Below are 21,532 nucleotides of genomic sequence, written 5' to 3' on the forward strand. Positions count from 1 at the left end.
TGGATTTGTGGTCTTTCAAATACATGATGCCTTTAGTATGCCACACTGAAATGAATAAGAAGTCTGAAACTGGGAACTTCGTAACATTGAAGGCAGAGATTCTGCTAAGGAAAAAAGCAGGCAGGAAAGAAAATGTCTCAATCCTTTCTTGAAAGCATTTGCAGAAAATATATCATTTCATTTTATTTGCATCTGTTTTCAGACTCGTGATCTTAAAAGGCATTCTGATCATAAATTTAGAATTTTCATCCATAAAATGTAGAACTCTAACCCATAAAGTTAGAATTGAGCTAATAGAGTGGTGTGACATGGCACTGAGAATATAAATTTTTGTTCTAAGTGAGGATTTCAATAAGCTGGAAAAGTATGTTTAGGCAAATCTTGGAGAAAACCAACCATAAACTTACAGCTTTAAAATTCAGAAAGCTCTAAAATTTCAAACACTGTTTGAAAGAAGAGATCGGGGCCGGGTGCAGTGGCTCATGCCTGTCATTCCAGCACTTTGGGAGGCCAAGTCGGGCAGATCACCTGAGGCTAGGAGTTCGAGACCAGCCTGACCAACATGGTGAGACCCTGTCTCCACTGAAAATGCAAAAATTAGCAGGGCACGGTGGCATACGCCTGTAGTCCCAGCTACTCGGGAGGCTGAGGCAGGAGAATTGTCTCTGTCTTAAAAAGAAGGAAAAAAAAAGGAGGTGGATTTTTTTTTTAAGTGTTGTCACACTCCTGCTTTCTCTATTAGAATCTAAGGCTGTTATAATCAAGTCGTTGCAGGGTTTGGATCAGCTGTAAGGTATGCCTACCAAACATCCAAAGGTAGATGTAGAGACATTTTAATACTACAAAACTAGGAAAATCCGAACTCATGGCCATTTCCTGCCCTCCTCCCACTTGTTACAAAATGTTTATTCTAAAGTTTGAATGGATAAATCTGAGTGTAAAGGTTTTGTTATAAAACTTTCTTTAGTATGAGGCTGCATTGTGGGTTTGGGGGAGGTGTAAATAATTTTCTGTGTAAAATTCATAGGATCTGATTTGCTCAGAGTATTATTCAAGAATGTATTAATAAGGCATTGCCCCCTGTTTGCACTCAGGATTAATATGTCAAATGAAATTTAAGAAGGAAATGGAAGAATTCAGGTACATTAATTGCATATTATTTTGGGAAAGATGAATCCTATACATGGCAATTTTTCAATGTCATCCAAAGCCAGCATTGTCTTCCAAAGAAATCCATCTTTTTTTTCTAAAAAAAGAAAATGCTTTTGCCTTCCCTTCCCTTCCCTTTCCATCCGCCATATTTCTTCAGCCTTTCTTCTTCATCACCCATGTATTCTTTGACCAGTAAATGGCCACACCTCAATGATGATAAAACAGCATTGTTGGTAAGCTATCTTATATGCCTCATCCTGTGAGTTTGAGCTTCAGGAAACATGAGTAAAGGTATATGTAATGTATATAGTCATATATGTATTCTAGCAAGAAAAACGTATTTATTTTAACAAAGGGGAACACTGACTTAAATTGCTGAAGGACTTGCAGCTAGTGAAAGGTTCTCAGTCTCTGAGAGTGGACCCTAATTAACATAAAGACTATTCATCAGCAAATACCTACTGAACAGCTCTAGTGTGCCAGCACGGGCCAGGCCTACTAGTGAGCCAGGCACACCTGTCTTTGGGAAACTCATTCTACAGGGGAAGGCCAGTTTTTTTCCCTTCAATTCCTCAAGTCTGGGTGGTGACAAGGTAGGAGGGACTGGGTACTGGACTACCACAGGTTTTTAGGAACTAAGGTGTTTCTCATAAACACAAAATGTTGGGTGAAACTGGGAACAACTTACTCGGAAGCTAATTTATTTGCTTAAATGGAAAGTGTGGGAGCCACTACCCTCTCTTTTGATCTGCCAAGGATTTCTTCTCAGAGCTGTTGCACAGAGATTGTACTTGGTAAGATACCAAACAAGACAGATATGCATCTAAATTTCTAATGTGTTCTATGGGTTTCAATTCTGAAAAAAGAAAATGAATAAAGATTTTAATAAATATGATGTCTGATCTTTTCCTCTTCTTTCTCCCTTCAGGATATTTCCAGTGGTTCCTATTTCAGTTTCCTACCTGTTTTGTTAGGGGACAGAAGAAGATTACATCTTTTGTGACCACTTAAACTTCCACGGGGATTGTTTCACAGTACCTGGTGGATTAGACCTGCAGATTTCCTCACCAGTCTTTAAACGGTTCATACTAGATTGTAACTATACCAAAATTTTTCATGGGATCATTCTTAGGTGCTTTTAGTATATTTAATAGTCAATTCCATTTTTGCAGCTTCCTTAGAGGTAAAGGATTATGAATCCTGAAGAACTTGTCAGCATACTACAAAAAAGGTAGGAAGAGAAGGCCAGTTGCCCTAATAGTACTTCTTAGGACACCTAGATTTTTAACTTTTCAAATAGAATCCAGCATCATAAACCTCAACCAGATAACTGAACAAAGCTCTTAAGATTTTTATTGGGCCAGGCACTGTGGCTCACATCTTTAATCCCAGCACTTTTGGAGGCTGAGGCCTGTGGGTCATCTGAGGTCAGGAGTTTGAGACCAGCCTGGCCAACACGGTGAAGCCCCTTCTCTACTAAAAATACAGAATTAGCTGGGCATGGTGGCGCATGCCTGTAATCACAGCTACTCGGGAGGCTGAGGCAGGAGACCTGCTTGAACCCGGGAAGTGGAGGTTGCGGTGAGCTGAGATTATGCGATTGCACTCCAGCCTGGTCAACAAGAGCGAAACAGATGAGCTGGGAAACATTCCTGTAATGTTTGTTTCTCATGCAGGGTTATTTAAATATGGAGACTTGCTTTTGTTTTGTTATTTTTGAGACCAAGTCTTGCTCCAGCACCCAGGCTGGAGCGCAATGGCGCAGTCTTAGCTCACTGCAACCTCCGCTTCCCAGGTTCAAGCAATTCTCCTGCCTCAGCCTCCCGAGTAGCTGGGACAACAGTCACGGTCCACCATGCCCTGCTAATTTTTATATTTTTAGTAGAGACGGGGTTTCTCCATATTGGCCAGGCTGATTGGTCTCAAATGCTTGACCTCAAGTGCCTCAGCCTCCCAAAGTGCTGGGATAACAGGCGTGAGTCACCGCGCCAGGCCGAGACTTGCTTTTGACCCAGAGTGTTTCCAAGGCAGATGGTTCTGACTGCCTTCAGCGGGGTTGGGAAGATGTCTGTTGTAAGGCTAGGTCATACTCAGATAATAAAGGTGTTGTGTGCCAATTTTGCCTTAGGCTTTTTTTTTTTTTGGATTGACAGTCTTGCTCTGTTGCAGGCTGGAGTACAGTGGCACAATCATAGCTCATTGGCAGTCTCAAACTCCTGAGCTCAAGTGATCCTCCTCCCTCAGCCTCTCAAGTAGCTAGGATTACAGGCGCGCACCACCACATGCAGCTTATTTTTTATTTTTATTTTTGGTAGAGAGACAAGGGATCTAGCCTTGTTGCCCAGGCTGGTCTCAAACTCTGGCTTCAAGCAACCCTCCTGCCTCAGCCTCCCAAAGTGCTGGGATTATAGGCATGAGCCACGGCTCCCTGCACAGAAGGACTTTAAAAGTGCAGGTTTTGATTCAGTATGTCTGAGGCCTGAGATTCTGCATTTCTATCAAGCTCCTGGGCGATGCCAGTGCTGGGGTTCTGGAACCACACTTGAGTAGCACTGTAATGCTTGCTAAAGAATCATAGCTGTCTGTAGTTTTCCCAACAGTCTCTAGATGTCCCCATCATCCACGAGATACTGCTCCCAGACTTTTAAAATGAGCACAGCCTCCAAGCCCTGAGATCGAAAGGAGTATTTATTGAAATACTCAAGAGACTTGTCTAGAAACTGGTGTTTGGATTTATTGTTTCTACACGGGACTGACTGGTGAAAAACTGTTTACCTCTATTTTTTTTTTTTTTATAGCGAAAAATGTCAGCCAGGCATGGTGGCTCATGCCTGTAATCCCAACACTTTGGGAGGCTGAGGCGGGCAGATCACCTGAGGCAGGGGTTCGACACCAGCCTGGCCAACATGGCAAAACCCCGTCTCTACTAAAAATACGAAAAAAAAAAAAAAAAAAATAGCGGGGCGTGGTGCTGAACGCCTGTAATCCCAGCTACTCAGGAGGCTGAGGTGGAAGAATCGCTTGCACCAGGGAGACGGAGCTTGCAGTGAGCCAAGATTGCACCACTGCACTCTAGCCTGGGTAACAGAGCAGGACTCCATCTCTAAATAAATAACTAATAAAAATGTCTTGAAATCAAGTCAGTTGTCGAAGAACTTCCCAGCTAACCTACTTTATTTACCCTGGGATGCTAAATCCAAATCAGAACATCTCAGAAATGAGGAGGTAGCCCTACATGAAAGTTCCAAGCAAAGATAATTGTTTCCACAAAATCTTAAAACTTGGATTGTTTTAATAAACAATTGTAACTATTAATTTTTTCACCATAAATTCACTTATAAACTTCACCAGTATTAACTAAAGCCATCCTCACCTCCTGTGTAGACCACCCAGAGCCTCCTCCAGGGCTGGGTAGATAGAAAAATAAAAGTGGCCACATACTGAGTGTTGATGAATGAGGGGCAGCCCTATGAGGGGACTATTTTATTATCCCTTTTTATAGGTGAGGAAACGCATGGGACGGTTCAGTAACACCCAGGGTTGCACAAATAGAAAATGGTAATCACTATACTAGACTGCCATTCAGACTCCAGTGACATTTGTTGAGTGAGGTTTTTTTTTGTTTTTTGTTTTTTGTTTTGAGATGGAGTCTTGCACTGTCACCCAGGCTGGAGTGCTGTGGCACGATTTGACTCACTGCAACCTCCGCCCCCTGGATTCAAGCCATTCTCCTGCCTCAGCCTCCTGAGTAGCGGGGATTACAGATGCGCGCCATCACACTTGGCTAATTTTTGTATTTTTAGTAGAGACTGGGTTTCACCATGTTGGCCAGGCTGGTCTAGAACTCCTGATCTCGGGTGATCCGCCCTCCTCGGCCTTCTAAAGTGCTAGGATTACAAGCGTAAGCCACCGCGCCCGGCCTAATTGTTTTGGTTTTCCAGTAAGCACTGTGGTGTATGTGCTGTTAACTGTCTCTGGTGGACTCCACGAGCTTAATGTACACAGTGCTGGGCTGGTGCCATGGCTGCTTCTCTGTGAAAAGTTTCTGACATCACACCGAATGGCTGAGACACTACGAACATTTTACTTTTCAACGCAACGTCGTGTCCTAGCAAAGGTGCTTGTCTAGTTTCTGTAGCTGTTTGAATGAAAGGCGCAAATTTGGTGAGCTGCTGAGAATGGAGCAGACCTGGCACTGGCTGTGATCTGAGAGACTGGGGTGAAGAGATGAGTCAAGTTGCCTGTGACATTTGTGACACATGGCGCTCGGATTCACCTTACTGTCTGGAGGGCCCAACCTCAAAGCCCCTAAACATATGACATTAGCCGAGTCCTCTCATCTCTCTAGACAGCGGTTTTCTCCTAAGACAAGATGGCTTTTTGGTCATTGGCTGAAGTAAGCTAGGTGATTTTAAACAATGCATTAAGCTCTTCTGAAATCTTAACAGCCTTGTTCCAAGCTCCTCGCTGTGGAGAAGAGAGCGCTGAGGGAAAGAGGCCCTGTAGTCTTTTGCCGGTGGTGGTGGATGGGCTACTCAGTCCCAGCACTTGAAAGTTGCAAACCTACTCAAGAAAGTGCACACAGTACTTCACCTTTTTATGAGATACAATTACATTGACATGACGCCTTATGATTTACCCATGACTCGGGGGTTTCCAAAATCCAAACGCCTCCAGACGGGGGCCCGTTAATCAGCTTCCTCTTGCTTTTCGTGGACTCCCAAACTGTGGAAACCTGCTGGTGTTTTGCTGCGGTTTCATTTCCCTCTGCGGAGGAGCCAGGGCAACCTCGGCCAGGCAGGCACCCAGCTACGCCCTTCTTTCCAGGGCCTCTTCACTCAGCTGACTCTCCTGGCCTGCCTAACGCTCCTGACTGAGACGGTTTCCCGGCTTCCTCTAACAGGTTGGCGAGAAGTTGATCTGCAAACGCAAGGCAGAGCAGGAGTGTCCTTTATTCGGTAGGCCTCTGATGGGCCATCAGGTCCGTCCGAAAGCCCTAGCCGAGTGATTGACAGTGGCCATTTCAAAGCCTGATTTCACTTTCTTTGCAACCACAATCACGACCCAGAATAAACTGCTTCCTGGAAGCCGGTTAGTTGCACCTTGCCTGAAGTCAGTCTCCGGACTGGCTCTCAGGACCCCCGCCAGGGTTTCGGGTTCCCGCCTGGGTCACGTGTACGGAGGCTGCCAGTGCGCACTCAGCCCGGTCCGCCGGTCGCCAGAGCAACACCAATCCCGGGTTCACGTCCGTCTCGGAAGTGTGGTCCCAGCCCGACAGCCCCGGGCTTAAGGGAGCCCGGCTAGGCCGGCAGCCAGAGGGTCCCGCAGCTTGGGGCCGGCCATGCTTCGCGGCTCGTGGCGCCAGCTTTGGCTCTTTCTCCTGTTGCTGCTGCTGCTGCTGCTGCTCCCCGGCGCGCCTGAGCCCCGCGGCACCTCCAGGCCGTGGGAGGGAACCGACGAGCCGGGCTCGGCCTGGGCCTGGCCGGGCCTCCAGCGCCTGCAGGAGCAGCTCAGGGCGGCCGGCGCCCTCTCCAAGCGGTACTGGACGCTCTTCAGCTGCCAGGTGTGGCCCGACGACTGTGACGAGGACGAGGAGGCAGCCGCGAGGCCCCTGGGTAAGACCCCGTCCCCGCGGCCCGCCGTTCGCTGCGGAGCGGAGTGCGATCGGCCGCGGCTGTGGTCGCCTTGCTCCTGCCCCGGGCGACGTCAGGGCCCGCAGTCCTGCGCCGCTCAGCCGCCGGTACCGGCTGTGGGCTGGGGCAGCCTCCGCGGAGCAGGGAGCCCCATCACCGCCCCGGCCCCACTCGCATCCCCGGTGCCGCCCCCTGGGGCCCGGCTGCCCGTCCCCTGCCGCCCCGATCCCCGCGCTTTCCAGACTCGCTCGCACCGCCTGTGCCGTCTCCCAGCCCACCCTGGCGTTATTCGAAGGTGCTGCTCTTGACAGCTCTAGGGAACGTCCGCTGTGGACATGCCTGGTGACTGCCGTCTCCCTTGCTGCTTTTGGACGCAGGGCTTGAGGACCGACAGTGGGCCGGGCTGGGGCTGGGAGTTGGAATCTGAGTTCTGGGTGTCGCTCTGTCCCTGACAAATTGTGTGGCAACGTTGCCGCATCACTGTCGAGCGCCGGATGGTCTCCTCTCGGTCTCACAGCTCTTCCTTTTCCAGGCTGGCGCCTTCCCCTGTTGGGCCAGCGGTACCTGGATCTCCTGACCACGTGGTACTGCAGCTTCCAAGACTGCTGCCCCAGTGGGGATTGCAGAATCTCCAACAACTTTACAGGTTGGACCCTGCATGGCTTCAAGGGACTAGGGATCTGGGGGGAGGGGAGGCAGTCCAGGGGAAATGGTTAGATGCAAGGGACCTTTCGTCATCCTGTCCAACCTCCCCACAAGCAGGAACTGCCACAGTCTGAGGTTTTGAAGGACTACCAAATGCTTGAGTCAGGGAAGCCCCTTTTTAGCCTCTAGCTTAATAGCCCAGGCAAACTGAGCTGTTTCGTGGATCTTGAGGATCCATGGGAATGCCATGAACACATCACACTCAGCTGAGCTGGGAGGAGGTAACAGGCCCATCAGTACCACCGTGTGTCCCCTGTCTAAACAGGTTTTCCTCTGCTCATTTGTCACCTACCCCCACCATGTCCTCCTGCATCCCTGAGAGCGTTTCCAAGGAGAAGAGAATACCTAATATCTATTATACATACCAGGCACTGTACTAAGAGTTTCAAAGGGATTAACTCATAATCCAACATCTCCTTTGATCTCTAGGAGAGTCAGGCCCAGAGCACCTTGTTTCATTCTAAACAGAAACAGGGACCTCTCAGAGGGGCTGGAACTATCCAGTGAGAGAATGGATCAGAAATTCTGGGTTGTGATTAGAAGTGTCCCTTTTTTTTTTTTTTTTTTTTTTTTTGAGACAGAGTCTTGCTTTGCACCCACACTGGAGTGCAGTGGTGCGATCTCAGCTCACTGCACCCTCCGCCTCCCAGGTTCAAGCAATTTTCCTGCCTCAGCCTCCCAAGTAGCTGGAATTACAGGTGCCCGCCACCACGTCCGGCTAATTTCTGTATTTTTAGTAGAGACGTGGTTTCTCCATGTTGGCCAGGATGGTCTTGAACTCCTGACCTTGTGATCTGCCCGCCTCAGCCTCCCAAAGTGCTGGGATTACAGGTGTGAGCCACTGCACCCGGCAACCAGTATTGTCTAATTAGTTTGGGTGACTTGATTTGCATATTGCAGTTGATTTGCATTTTCACTCTCACAAGGTCATCTTTGGCCCCATGTTCTGAAACCTATTCAGACATTTGCAAAAGCTTCCTCTCTTTTCCCCAGGAGCAACTTCTTACCCAGAGTTCTGATCCCAGTTCCTTCAGTCTTCATAAAGGAGGCCCACCTTAGATATTTAGGTCACTTAATTGGCCAAAATGCCAATAACACAGTGTTTTTAGGGACACAGTCTGGCTCAGGACAGAAGATAGGAGTACATACAGGTCAGGAAGTCGGAATCTGGATCACTGCTGACTTGGATAAGACCCTAGGTGGCAATTAGCGAGTTACTTTCTGCCATCAACTACCTTCTGCCCTCAACATGCCTGCTTGACAAGGGTCTGGATATCCAAATTGTTGTGGCCGGGGAATCAGAGACCCCTCCACTGCATTCCTAGTCTTGCCTCTTCTTTGCTGGCAGAATCCTTCCCAAGTGTCTGTTTCCTCAGCTGTATTTTATTTTATTTATTTATTTTGAGACCAAGTCAGTCTCTGTCACCCAGGCTGGAGTGCGGTGGCGAGATCTCAGCTCACTGCAACCTCTGCCTCCCAGGTTCAAGCGATTCTCTTCCCTCAGCCTCCCAAGTAGCTGGGATTATAGGCGCATGCCACCATGCTCGGCTCATTTTTGTATTTTTAGTAGAGATGGGGTTTTGCCACGTTGACCAGGCTGATCTCGAACTCCTGACCTCAGGTGATCCACCCACCTTGGCCTCCCAAAGTGTTGGGATTACAGGCGCAAGCCACCTCGCCCAGCCAGTTTCCTCAACTTTAAACGGGAATAATAATGCCTGCCTTGCGGAATTGTGAAGACTAAATGTAAAACACTCAGCCCAGTTCTGAATACAGAGAAAAAAGCAGCAAATGTTAATTTTCTTCTATGTCACTACTACTTTTGGAGCAATGTGTGATACCCTCAATGTTTAATCATAGACCTTGACCTCCCAAGGCTCCAGAATACACGCTCTGGGCTGGCTTGAGGTGTTCAACCAATTGATCCTGGATTTGGAGCGCTCACCCACGGCTGGCAGCACACCCTCCCTGTCTCTGCTGTGGCTCCTGGTAGCCGCATCTCCAAACCCTACAGCCTCCTGTCTGAGAGGAAGTTAGGCCTAGCAGAGGGCTTTGCACACTGGAGCTGCTCTCAACAAGTGTTGGCTGAATTGAATGAGAATGAATAAAATCAAGCTTCTCCATGAAACAGGGAGCCCTGAAACCAAGGGATGGGAGCAGCCTCAGGACACGGGGGACAGGGTTCCTCCCTAGACAGGTCTGTGCCAACTGTTCTGGGTATCTGCAGGATCTTCAGGAAGGGCGATTCCTCTGTCTCCCTAAGTCCCATCTTTATTTCCCAAACTCTTCAAAAAGTAGTCCTTGAGGCCGGGCACGGTGGCTCACGCCTGTAATCCCAGCACTTTGGGAGGCCGAGGCGGGCGGATCACGAGGTCAGGAGTTCCAGATCAGCCCAGCCAACACGGTGAACCCCATCTCTACTAAAAATACAAAAGTTAGCCGGGCATGGTGGTGGGCATCTGTAATCCCAGCCATTCAGGAGACTGAGGCAGGAGAATCACTTGAACCAGGGAGGCGGAGGTTGCAGTGAGCCGAGATGGCACCACTGCACTCCAGCCTGAGTGACAGAGCAAGACTTCATCTCAAAAAAGAAAAAAAAGGAAAGAAAGTGGTCCTTGCATCCCTTCTGCTACAAAGTCTGCCTTCTGGCTGCTTATTATAAGGCCAAACAGGAGGAGTAACTGATCCCAACCGAGAGAGATTCAGAATTGCTTGGTTTCTGGGCTGTTGGCTGCTCTGGTGGATGCGCCTGTGTGTGCCTTTTGCTGTGACTGCCTCTTTCTTGTCCTTAGGCTTAGAGTGGGACCTGAACGTGCGGCTGCATGGCCAGCATTTGGTCCGGCAGCTGGTCCTAAGAACAGTGAGGGGCTACTTAGAGACGCCCCAGCCAGACAAGGCCCTTGCTCTGTCATTCCACGGCTGGTCTGGCACAGGCAAGAACTTCGTGGCACGGATGCTGGTGGAGAACCTGTATCGGGATGGGCTGATGAGTGACTGTGTCAGGATGTTCATCGCCACGTTCCACTTTCCTCACCACAAATATGTGGACCTGTACAAGGTGAGGCCGGCCAGGGCGGGGGTGAGGCCTCTGTGCTGGGAGGAAGACCCTTCTGCCAGCCCTTCCTTGCAAGGAAGTGGGCTCTGGAGAAGCCTAGGGAGGTGGGGACAGGTGGCAGAACCTGTGACAGAGCCACTCACTCGGTCCACTCCTCACAGAGGCCCTGAGCATCTGGCGGAGACTGGCGTTCCCAACACCCCCCACTGCTCTGTCCCCCGAATAGCCACACTCGAGAGGCTGGACGCTGCACTTAAGCAGGGACGCTGCATGTTGATTTTTGTTGTAGAAGTACTGAAATGTCACGGGCAGTGCAGAACAGAGAAAAAGCAGAAACTATCGGACTGTCCACATGGGCACACCCTTGTCAGCTAAGGAGAGTCAGCATTTTATGTGCTGCCTTTGGTGCGGAACGTTTCCCCAGGCTCTTTGTCATTGTAACTACGTTGGACAGAGAGTGGCATATCCTGCCTTTTTAAAAAATAGGCCTATTGGCCGGGCGGAGTGGCTCACGCCTGTAACCCTAACACTTTGGGAGGCTGAGGTGGGCAGATCACAAGCTCAGAAGATCGAGACCATCCTGGCTAACACGGTGAAACCCTGTCTCTACTAAAAATACAAAAAATTAGCCAGGTGTGGTGGCAGCACCTGTAGTCCCAGCTGCTGGGGAGGCTGAGGCCGGAGAATGGCGTGAACTTGGGAGGCGGAGCTTACAGTGAGCCGAGATCGCGCCACTGCACGACAGAGTGAGACCCCGTCTCAAAAAAAACAGGCCTATCCTATCTTACATGATTCCCCACGTCTTCCCGTATCGGCTTATTATCAGCAAGTGGATGGACAGAAATTTCCTTGGCTGTTCTGCCAGTTTGGGTTTCTTCTACGAATTCAGCCATGTAGTATTGAAAACATACCAGAAGAGCCTGACAGAAATGACTGCGCCTGTCTTTGGCTTTCTGTTCTAATAGCTGGAATGTGTTCCCCTGGGAAGATGATGTCAGTGTCTGAGGACAGAGACTGCCCACGTCTCCTGGCAGTTTCCATATGGCTTTGGAGGGCAGGGGCAGGCTGAGCTGGCCTTTCCAGGAAGAACTATTTGGCTTACACTGTGGCAAAACTGCTGCAACCCCAGCTTCCCTGCTCTGAAAACTGGCATGTGCACAACCTACACCTCGCACTTCCCCCACGCAGGTGCACCCAGTAGACAGGGAGTGTGGGCTCTGGGGTGGGAGCTGGGCCTGAATAATATATTCCCTGCCCATTTTGATGAACATTGCAAAGAAGCATCTTTTCACTTGAGGGTTTACTGTCTTGCCTGGGACGAAGAACCCTCCACAGCCCCTTGCAGGAGCAAAGTCGGACGTTGGTTGGGCCCAGTCAGTCCTTCAGCAGGCTTCCTCCCGAGATCTCGGCCCAGCCAGGGTGCCAGTGGGCGCTGTGCACCCGGGAGTTCAGGGCAGGGGACCGTGGCTGCCTCTGGACACATGAGCCTCTCCTTGCCCATCACCCCTGTGTTAAAGCCCAACTCCGACCCACCCCCTGGGAACAGACCCCGAGCTTAAACAGGGAAGTTCCGCCCGGACTTTTTTGTTGTAGAAGTAATAAAATTTTGCAGGCAGTGTGGACATTATTAGCTCCGGGATGGGACCTAGTCCTGGAGAGGAGAGAGCAGGGCTGGAGCAGGGGCCCCTTCTCAAGGGCAGAAGGGCTTCTCCCCACTCCTTTCTAGGCTCTCTCCTAGTCCCCAGGCTGGCTTCACCTTGTTTAGCTTTCAACCCTCAGGGTGCTTGAGAATCACCTGAGAGCTGGTCAGATGCAAATGTCCTAGGCCCTCCCCCGAGCTTGGATTTGATAGGTTCGAGGGGGTGAAACCCAGCCCCCAGGAGTCCATTGCACATGCCCAGGGGAAACCACGCCCTCAAGGCCAGCGGTGGAAGGAGTCGCCAGTTCCCCAGCTGCTCCCTATATCCCATGCAGGAGCAGCTGATGGGCCAGATCCGGGAGACGCAGCAGCTCTGCCACCAGACCCTGTTCATCTTCGATGAGGCCGAGAAGCTACACCCAGGGCTGCTGGAGGTCCTTGGGCCACACTTAGAACGCCGGGCCCCTGAGGGCCACAGGGCCAAGTTTGCATGGACTATCTTTCTGTTTCTCAGGTGGGTTCTGGGGAACAGTAGTCAGGAGGGCTGGGGGAGGGGAAGATACTAGCTGGCAGTGGAGGCTTCCACGCGCCCCCAGGTTCAGAACCTTTTCCTCAAGAAAAAGCAGCACAAACTCTGGTACAGAAAGCAGCAGCCAGCTGTGGTGGCTCACGCCTGTAATCCCAGCACTTTGGGAGGCCAAGGTGGCCGGGTCCCTTGAGTCCAGGAGTTCAAGACCAGCCTGGGCAACATAGCAAAACCCCATCTCTACAAAAAGTACACAAATTAGCTGGGCGTGGTGACGTGTGGTCCCAGCTGCTCGGGAGGCTGAGGTGGGAGAATCGCTTGAACCCAGGAGGTGGGGGTTGCAGTGAGCTGAGATCGGGCCACTGCACTCCAATCTGGGTGACAGACTTTTTGAAACAAATTCCCAAGGCAAGCCTGGTTAGAGAATGGCATAGTCTCCCATCAAGTCCAACACGGCCATTTCTTCCTCCAGCCTTGGTCTATTTCTGCTCCGATCATGAGAAGTCATCACTGGCTTAAAATCCAGGGCATACGGGTTGAGAAGCCCACGCTTCCTCTGAGGACCTGTAGTTCAGTTGTGACACTGCCACGCAGGACCCAGTCACTGAATCACGGCACTGCGGTTCCTGTGCTTTTGTTGACATGTCTTTGCGGGAAGACAACTTAGCAATAACTTGTCCAACCTCATCTTTTTGCAGAGGTTCCAACTGGGGGAGTCCTGCGTCTGTTACAAGCTGAGTTTGGGTCCTTGTTGACCCAATTCAAAGGCTTCACAATAGCTCGAGCCTCGGTAGGAGTCCAACCAAGTGCTCCCTTCCCAACTCCACTCCGGCCTCGCCTTCCCCAGGCCAGCACTTGCTTGCTGGGGGGTTTTCCAAGCTGCAGGGTGCACTTTGTGAGGATGGGGAAGTTGGTGGGGAGATGCTGATTTTCATCCTAGCTTGGGGAGTGTGGAGGGGTGAAGGGGTGAGCTGTGGAGGGCAGATCTTGTGTCAGTGTGGATTCACAAGAAGAACTGAAACGGGCCAGGTGCGGTGGCTCACGCCTGTAATCCTAGCACTTTGGGAGGCTGAGGTGGGTGGATCACCTGAGGTCAGGAGTTCGACACCAGCCTGTCTCTACTAAAAATACAAAATTAGCTGGGTATAGTGGCAGGTGCCTGTAATCCCAGCTACTAGGGAGGCTGAGGCAGGAGAATCACTTGAACCTGGGAGGCAGAGGTTGCAGTGAGCTGAGACTATGCCATTGCACTCTAACCTGGGCAACAAGAAAGAGACTCTGTCTCAAAAAAAAAAAGTGAAACAGGTTTAAACCATTGCTGGCTTGGGATTTCTGTGTGGTGGCGGGCAGCCCTTCCTGGTCTGTAGGTGAAGCTGTGGAGACTTAGAATGCATTGCGAAGTGGGAGGGGAGCGGGGCGCCTAGGGTGACTTTTAAGAGATCGATCTCTTGCATGATTTGAGTGCCCAGAACCAGGAGGTGAAGACAGTACATTCTTCTCATTAGTTTTTATCCCCACGTTCTGTACTGTTTATTTCCCACCTTCGGAGGCAGCCGGGCTCACCTCTCCTCCTGTTATAGGGAGTCAGGTGGAGGCTGCAACATGCATATGAGCCCAAACAGAGGAGTCACCTGGGTGCCCCGTGGTTTCTCCCCTTGAGCCCTGGGTTGGGGAGTCCAGGGGACCCTCTAAACCACCGACGCGGAAGCCAGTCCTTCCCACGGCATGGAGCGAAGCGTGGTGACCCAGCCTCGGGCCTCCCTTTCGCTTCCACAGGATCTCTCTTGCACTGAGTGTCTTCCTCCTCCCTTTCCCCGTCAGCGGCCTCCAGGCTTCAGGTGGTGCCAACCACGCAGACTCTCCCACCCACTTCTCAGCTTGGAAAACCTCACCTGGGCCATGATTGCCTAATGCAACCCGGTGACCTTGCAGTCTCTAGGCAGACGTTAGCCTTTGTAGTATTTTGGCTGTCGACCCGACGGCAGCACCCTCCGGCCCCTCACCAGCCGCCTGGCCTTTCTCCCAGTGACCCAGCCTCGGTGGACCGTCCGAGGCCACGTGATTGTGGGCGGCATGGGGCGGGGCCTGCGGGAAAGCCGCCTGCCAGACTCCTCCATGCCACAGCAGGGTGGGGAGGTCTCCCAGGAGCCTTTGAGCTCCAGGGAAGAGGATGCGTAACTGACAAGGATGTAAAGGACAGATTAAAAAGATGTGGCCTTGGGTTCTAGTGGCTCTGGTGTGGGCCCGTGCCCAGCCCTTACGAGCCAGAGGTCCCCCCTCCAGCCGAGGGCTGGGCTGACAGTCTGTCCCCAGGCTGTGCAGGGCGGCAGCCTCTCAGCCTCTGAGGTTCTCAGGTAGTCCGGCGACGGCTGGGAGGAGACACTGTTGATATTGGAGTCTCTGGACTTGATCTCTATAATGAGCTTCAATTAATCATCCCTTGTAATAAGGATTCTAGAGCATGAGAGGAAAGCACAGCTGATTCAAACTGCTAGAGTGACCAAGCCACACTGTAGCAAGAGCAGCAGTTTAATTCTGAAATAAATCCTAAACCTGCTATTTGAAGTCAGTCGCCAGTGGTTTTGCTGGCCTCCCCCTGGTGGTAGGAGAGAAGAGGTGGGAGCTGAAGCAGGGAGTTGAGTGTGGTGCTCAGAGCCTGTCCTTCATCCGGGCCAGGGAATCGGGGCCAGTGGCTGGGCATCAGAAAAGTACCATTACTTCGCCCACTTCTGCCAGGTATAGAAGGCTGCAAGAATGGGCTCATGCGGCAGGACAGGAACATGGAACTCTGCAATCGGAGCTGCTGCCCTGTTCTCATGGGAGCTGTAAAGTGACTAGGGTGCTGTTGTCAGGAAAAGGAAAGGACGGACTTTGAAAAATTATAGAACTACACAAATGAAATTATTCGTGGAGTCATGGGCCTTGCGCCCCAGCCCCCAGTGTCTGTTGGCTGCCTGTTGACTAACGAGAGGACAGCTTAGATTGGTCCAGTCCTTACTTTATAAATGAGGACACTAAGGCTCAAAGAGATGATCGAGTCTATGTCTGTCCTTTAGGAAAGACAGAGCAGTTAGCATGGGGTTTGTTACCAGTAACCACCAGTTCTCTCTGGTGAGGCCTTAAGTCCCCTTCCTTTGGGGTCTTAGGGATAAGGCTGGTGAGATCAGCCCTGGCAGGGGCTGGAGACAGGGGAGAGGGCTGGTTGAGAGAGGTGCCTTCTGGCTCCTCCAGACTTCCCAGTGACCCAGGTGGCTGTGGATAGGAATTGAGGTGCTCCGGGAAGACAGTGTCTGTCTGAAGGTAGCATGCTGGTGCTGGAGTGGCGATCCTGAAGACGGGAGGGGTGGCGCATAGAGAGGGGCCCCAGGTTATGGGTCAGTGGGTGAGATTAAAGCCTGAGAAGTGGTGGAAGAAAAGGGACTTTGGCTGTGAGACAAAACAGGAGCGCTTGAGAAGGGTGGAGACGGTGCAGACACATGTGCAGAGATGTCCCTTTATTTACTAAAGGCTGTGTGCCTGCTATGTGCAAAGCACTGCGGTTACAGAAATAAAGAGGCCCAGCTTCCTGCCCCATGTGATGGGACCTCTCTTTACCTGCATCAGCACCTTACAGAATGGAGAAGGCCCTGGAGTCCGTGCCCCTGGGCCGGGGTGAGGGAGTATCACTGTGGGGTTTCACAGCATCCCAGATCCTGCCTTCCAGCCTCTGCCAAGGTAAACAGTGCTACCTGCCTCCTGCGGGGAAGGCAGGATGGGGCAACACCCTGGCAGCAGGCTCTTGCCTCAGCTGATGCAACGGTGGCTGCTCCTGTGTGCACAGGTATGTGCCTGGAAGGCCTTCCTGCGGTAGCGGCAGTGTCGGCAAGTGGAAGAGTGTTGTGAGCTGCTTCTCGGGGGAAGCCTGGCTGAGCAACTGACCTTGAGCAAGCACTGCAGATGGCCCTTGTTCCTGCCGGGCTCCTCCAGCTGGGAGCTCTCAGCCCCTGGTAAATTCTGGTTGTGAAAAAGACATTGGCACCTCCCCCTACGACGAGGCACCTAGTTGGACAACTTGGCAGTCCGGGCTTACCTGCATGGCAGGGAAAGATGCCTGCCCAGCCTTAGCCTCTACCCAATGGTGGAGGCAGGGAGGGAGAGAACCACACAGCTCCCCTCATTTCCCAGGAGCCCCCATGGAACAACAGGGTGTGGTCACAGGCTAAATGAGCAAAGATGTGAGTTAATATACTGGTGGGTGTCATGAGGGCTTTCAGAGCTGGGTAAGGAGGGAGAGAGATGGAGATACTGGTTCCCCACTCCTTAACCTGCCACCTGCCTTCCCTGTCCTTTACCCTACCTCATTCTACTGGACCTGAGGAAAATGCAAGGGAGGCTGAGGTGGGAGGATCACTTGAGCCTAGGAATTCGAGACCAGCCTGAGGAACATAGCGAGACCTTGTCGCTACAAAAAAAAATTTTTTTAATAGTGCCAGGCACACCTGTCATCCCAGCACTTTGGGAGGCTGAGGCGGGCAGATCAGCTGAGGGCAGGAGTTCAAGACCAGCCTGGCCAACATGGTGAAATCCTGTCTCTACTAAAAATACAAAAATTAGCTGGGCATTGTGGCACGTGCCTGTAATCCCAGCTACTTGGGAGGCTGAGGCAGGAGAATCTCTTGAATCCAGGAGGCAGAGGCTGCTGTGAGCTGAGATCATGCCACTGCACTCCAGCCTGTGCAACAAGAGTGAAACTCCGTCTCAAGAAAAAAAAAACAAATCTGGGTAGGGTGGCATGTACCTGCAGTCTCAGCTACTTAGGAGGCGGAGGTGAGAGGATTAGCTGAGCCTGGGGAGGTTAGGCTGCAGTGAACCAAAATCACACCACTGTACTCCAATCTGGGGGACACAATGAGACTCTGTCTCTAAAAAGAGAGAGAAAGCACAGGGAAGTGCGAGTGCATGATGTGGAGCTGGGCAAGGCCTTGGTTTCAGGAGCTGGTGGAGCTGGCGGAGGCTGTAGCCCAGGGAGGGGTGGACGGCTCAGTGAGGTGGGGGAGAAGTACGCCTGGGCCGGGGAGGGCGGAGGAGGTCCACGTCTCCACCACCTGTCCCAGCTCCCCTGCTGGTGGCTCTACGGTTGCTCTTCTCTCCTTATCCCCTTTCTCCCTCCTATCTCTAACCCAAATCGCTTTCTGTGCTTCACACCCGTAATTCCAGTTGCCCAGTGATACCACAACCTGAGAGAGATCACAGGCAAGCAAAAAACACTCAAATGTGTAAAACCAAGCTTTCATCTCTGCCCTTCCATGTTCCACCTCTGTTAAGGGGGACAGCAAGCAGCTTGAGACTAACACTTGTTGTTTCATGACCTCCTTTCACTTCTCACATCCATCAGTTCCAGGGTTTTTCAATTGTGCCTCCATAACTAATTCTTAAATCCTCCTTTCCATCCCTTCTCCATGGTCCGTAAGCTCAAGTCCATGTCCATGGCAGACAAAGGCCTTCTCACCCTAGCCTTGGCCGACCTTTCCTGCCTATGCTCTGGTGCACCCAGGCCTGGACACATCCCTTCCTTGTCAAGTGTCTGATGGTCACTAATTGTTCTTTATTTGCTCAGAAGCCTCGTCCTCCCTCTGAAGCCTTCTCCTTAGAACTCAGTCACTCCTCCATTAGCGCTTGCCACACTGTCCTGGAACCGAATACACGGATGCCCCTCAGACCACACAGAAGTAAAGAACCACATCTTACCATCTTCATGCTCCCTGCACTTAGCACAGTCTCAGTAAGTGTGTGTCAAAAGGGCACAAGAGAGAATGGGTGGCAAAGCTGGACAGTGTCTTTTCTGTGCAGACCTTTAGGTTGTGAGGTTGTGACAAGGTCTCCTCAGCCTCTATTCTTCCAGGTACCAATGCATTGGTTTCAGCGGTGAGATAACATATGGAAGCTAAATATAAAGAAATGGGTTAACAAGCTCTTGTCTCTTTCAGTAATCTCAGGGGCGATATAATCAGTGAGGTGGTCCTCAAGTTGCTCAAGGCTGGATGGTCTCGGGAAGAAATTACGATGGAACACCTGGAGCCCCACCTCCAGGCGGAGATTGTGGAGACCACAGGTGAGTGAGTGACTCAATAAGCCGCTGGTGAGAGCCACAGCTGGTGATAATTAGTTTGTTGGCATGTGTGTTTATGAGGTAGATAGGGTACTTGGGAACACAGAGGGCAGCCCTTAATCATCTCACACTGTCAACCTTGGGTAGGCACAAGAAAAGTGCCTGAACTCCTTTTCTGGAAATACTTGGAAAAGTAGTTTGCACTGGCCCCAAGAACAGGCACAGTGCTCTCTGAAGCCTGAGACGCTGAGTCTCACTGCAAGACTTTACCTAAAGGAGACACAGCTGTAGAGTTCCTGACATACACTGCAGAGAGCACTCCTGGAGTTGAGAGAAGAGATCCAACCTCACCCAGCCCTTCAGTTTGGGGGCACCTTAAAACTCCAGCTGGGGCCAGGTGCGGTGGCTCACACCTGTAGTCCCAGCACTTTGGGAGGCTGAGGCGAGCAGCTAACTTGAGTCCAGGAGATCTAGACCAGCCTGGCCAACATGGTGAAACCCTGTCTCTAAAAAAATACAAAAATCAGCCAGGCGTGGTGTGCGCCTGTGGTCCCAGTTACTCACAGGCTGAGGCGGGAGGATCCCTGAACCCAGGAGGCTGCCAGGAGCCCAGATCGCACCACTGTACTCCAGCCTGGTTGAGCAAGCCCCCGTTTAAAAGAAACAAACAGCAACCCCCCACCCCCCTCTAAATTCCAGCTAAGTTCAGTCCTAGGTCAGACTCCATGTAACTTTGGTCTTGATTTCAGACAATGGCTTTGGCCACAGCCGTCTTGTGAAGGAAAAGCTGATTGACTACTTCATCCCCTTCCTGCCACTGGAGTACCGTCACGTGAGGCTGTGTGCACGGGATGCCTTCCTGAGCCAGGAGCTCCTGTATACAGAAGAGACCCTGGATGAAATTGCCCAGATGATGGTGTATGTCCCCAAGGAGGAACAACTCTTTTCTTCCCAGGGTTGCAAGTCTATCTCCCAGAGGATTAACTACTTCCTGTCATGAAGGCTAGAGGAAGACTTCCTGGAGCTCCCTTTCTTCACTAACAGGACGCTGGGACCTGTAGGAGCCCCTGTTCGGCACTGGGAGCTGTTTGAGGGGGTGTGGACTGGCATCCAGCAGTCACTCACACACAACTGGTGTGTAAAAGGCAGGCCTTACATTAGAAGCTGAGCCAATCCTTTTTTTTTTTCTTTTTTTTTTTGAGGTCCCACCGAGATAGATAGGAACTTGGATTGCTGGAGTCAAAAACAGACCCCATTCTTAAGATCACTCGGTGCCTTAAAGACACGCATTCCAAAGTGGAATGTGGTTGAAGAAAGTGGGCCAGGTGGTTGAAACAAGGCGTGTGGGAGCTCAGCAAATCCCAAGGGCTATTATGACACTCCAGATGGTCTCCTTAGCATCTCAGCTCTTCTGCAAGGAAGAGCTTGGGTGTTGGGCCTCAAAGGCTTTAGAGTCCTGGGGTTACAGAGCTGGGGAGAACGAAGTTCTGTGAGCCAGGAGTGGAGAGTACACTCTAGGTTTACGGGCTGGTAGGCTTTCAAATTGGTACTCCCAGAGGAAAGCCGGGCTGCTTCTGTTGTGAGCAATCAGCCAAGAGCCTGGGGCTGAAGGGAAAAGCACACAGAAGGTATTTTACAAATCAGGTCAGTGTAGGCCAAGACTTACGGTCTACAGATTTTGGTGGGGGAGGGGGGACCTTTTCAAAGACAATTGGGGGTCTTGATGTGTTATGTGTAAAGATTAAAATTTTTGATTTTTCTAAAATCCTTGGCCTACTTTCTTACTGTTTCTGAGACCTAGCAAAATTTCAAACCTGATAATCCTGATAAGGCCTGGCAGAGACAGGGCAGATGCTGGCACACACGGAGCTGGCAGGGTATGTGGCTGGCCTGCCCATCTAGTCGGTTTGCTTTGGGACCACATCGGTGGAACCAAGTCATGCCCACATCCTACTGAAGAGGCTTCCACAGCACGTTGCTCTTACATATGAAAATGTTCGCTCCTGTACTCTCGGCTGTAAAAAGAAAAGCAGTCATTTCTGAGGATCAAATGGCACCGTGTAGACATGTAGCATTGTGCCTAAACACAGTGTTCTTATGTGCCTTTCCCCTTTTCTTGGTTCTTCTCCCATGCCTCTGGAATAACACAGGTCTTTTTTCCCTGTTTTTTACATATTATACACACACACACACACACACAGAGTCAGGGGCTCACTATGTTGCCCAGGCTGGTCTGGAACTCCTGGACTCAAGCTATCTTCCTGCCTCAGCCTCCCAAAGTGTTGGGCTTACAGGCGTGAGCCCCTGTGCCCAGCCTTTTCTTTCTTTTCTGTTTGTCATCATCTCGTGTCCTTTCTTAATTTAAGCCTTCCTCACAGATTACCTGACATCAGGAGTTCAAGACCAGCCTGGCAAAGGTGGTGAAACCCCGTCTCTATTAAACAAAAATTAACCAGGTGTGGTGGCATGCGCCTATAGTCGCAGGTACTCGGGAGGCTGAGGCAGGAGAATCACTGGAGCCCGGGAGGTGGCGTGTGCGGTCTGAGATCGCACCATTGCACTCCAGCCTGGGTGACAAGTGAAGCTACATCTCAAAAAAAAAAAGGCTGCCTCAACCCTCTCTCCTTTAGTTCTCATCAAATGAAACACTTCTGTCTCTCCCACATTCAACAGTTTATTGTGCTCATTTACTCAACTGCCTCAAGGTTAGAAAGTACCTACCCTGCGCCACATT

At 51.0% G+C, this 21,532-nt stretch overlaps 1 protein-coding gene across 1 annotated transcript; it reads left to right on the forward strand.

Moving 5' to 3' along the window:
* The first annotated feature begins 5,751 nt into the window (after positions 1–5,751).
* Positions 5,752–20,563, forward strand: TOR3A (torsin family 3 member A). Its single transcript, XM_023231244.2, has 6 exons — positions 5,752–6,767; positions 7,318–7,431; positions 10,283–10,548; positions 12,520–12,698; positions 18,677–18,801; positions 19,548–20,563. Exons 1-6 carry the CDS (start codon positions 6,494–6,496, stop codon positions 19,796–19,798), a joined length of 1,209 nt encoding a protein of 402 aa, XP_023087012.1. The 5' UTR covers positions 5,752–6,493; the 3' UTR covers positions 19,799–20,563.
* The last annotated feature ends 969 nt before the right edge of the window (positions 20,564–21,532 follow it).

This window comes from Piliocolobus tephrosceles, chromosome 1 (genome assembly GCF_002776525.5).
Source record: "Piliocolobus tephrosceles isolate RC106 chromosome 1, ASM277652v3, whole genome shotgun sequence".
Lineage (NCBI taxonomy): Eukaryota > Metazoa > Chordata > Mammalia > Primates > Cercopithecidae > Piliocolobus > Piliocolobus tephrosceles.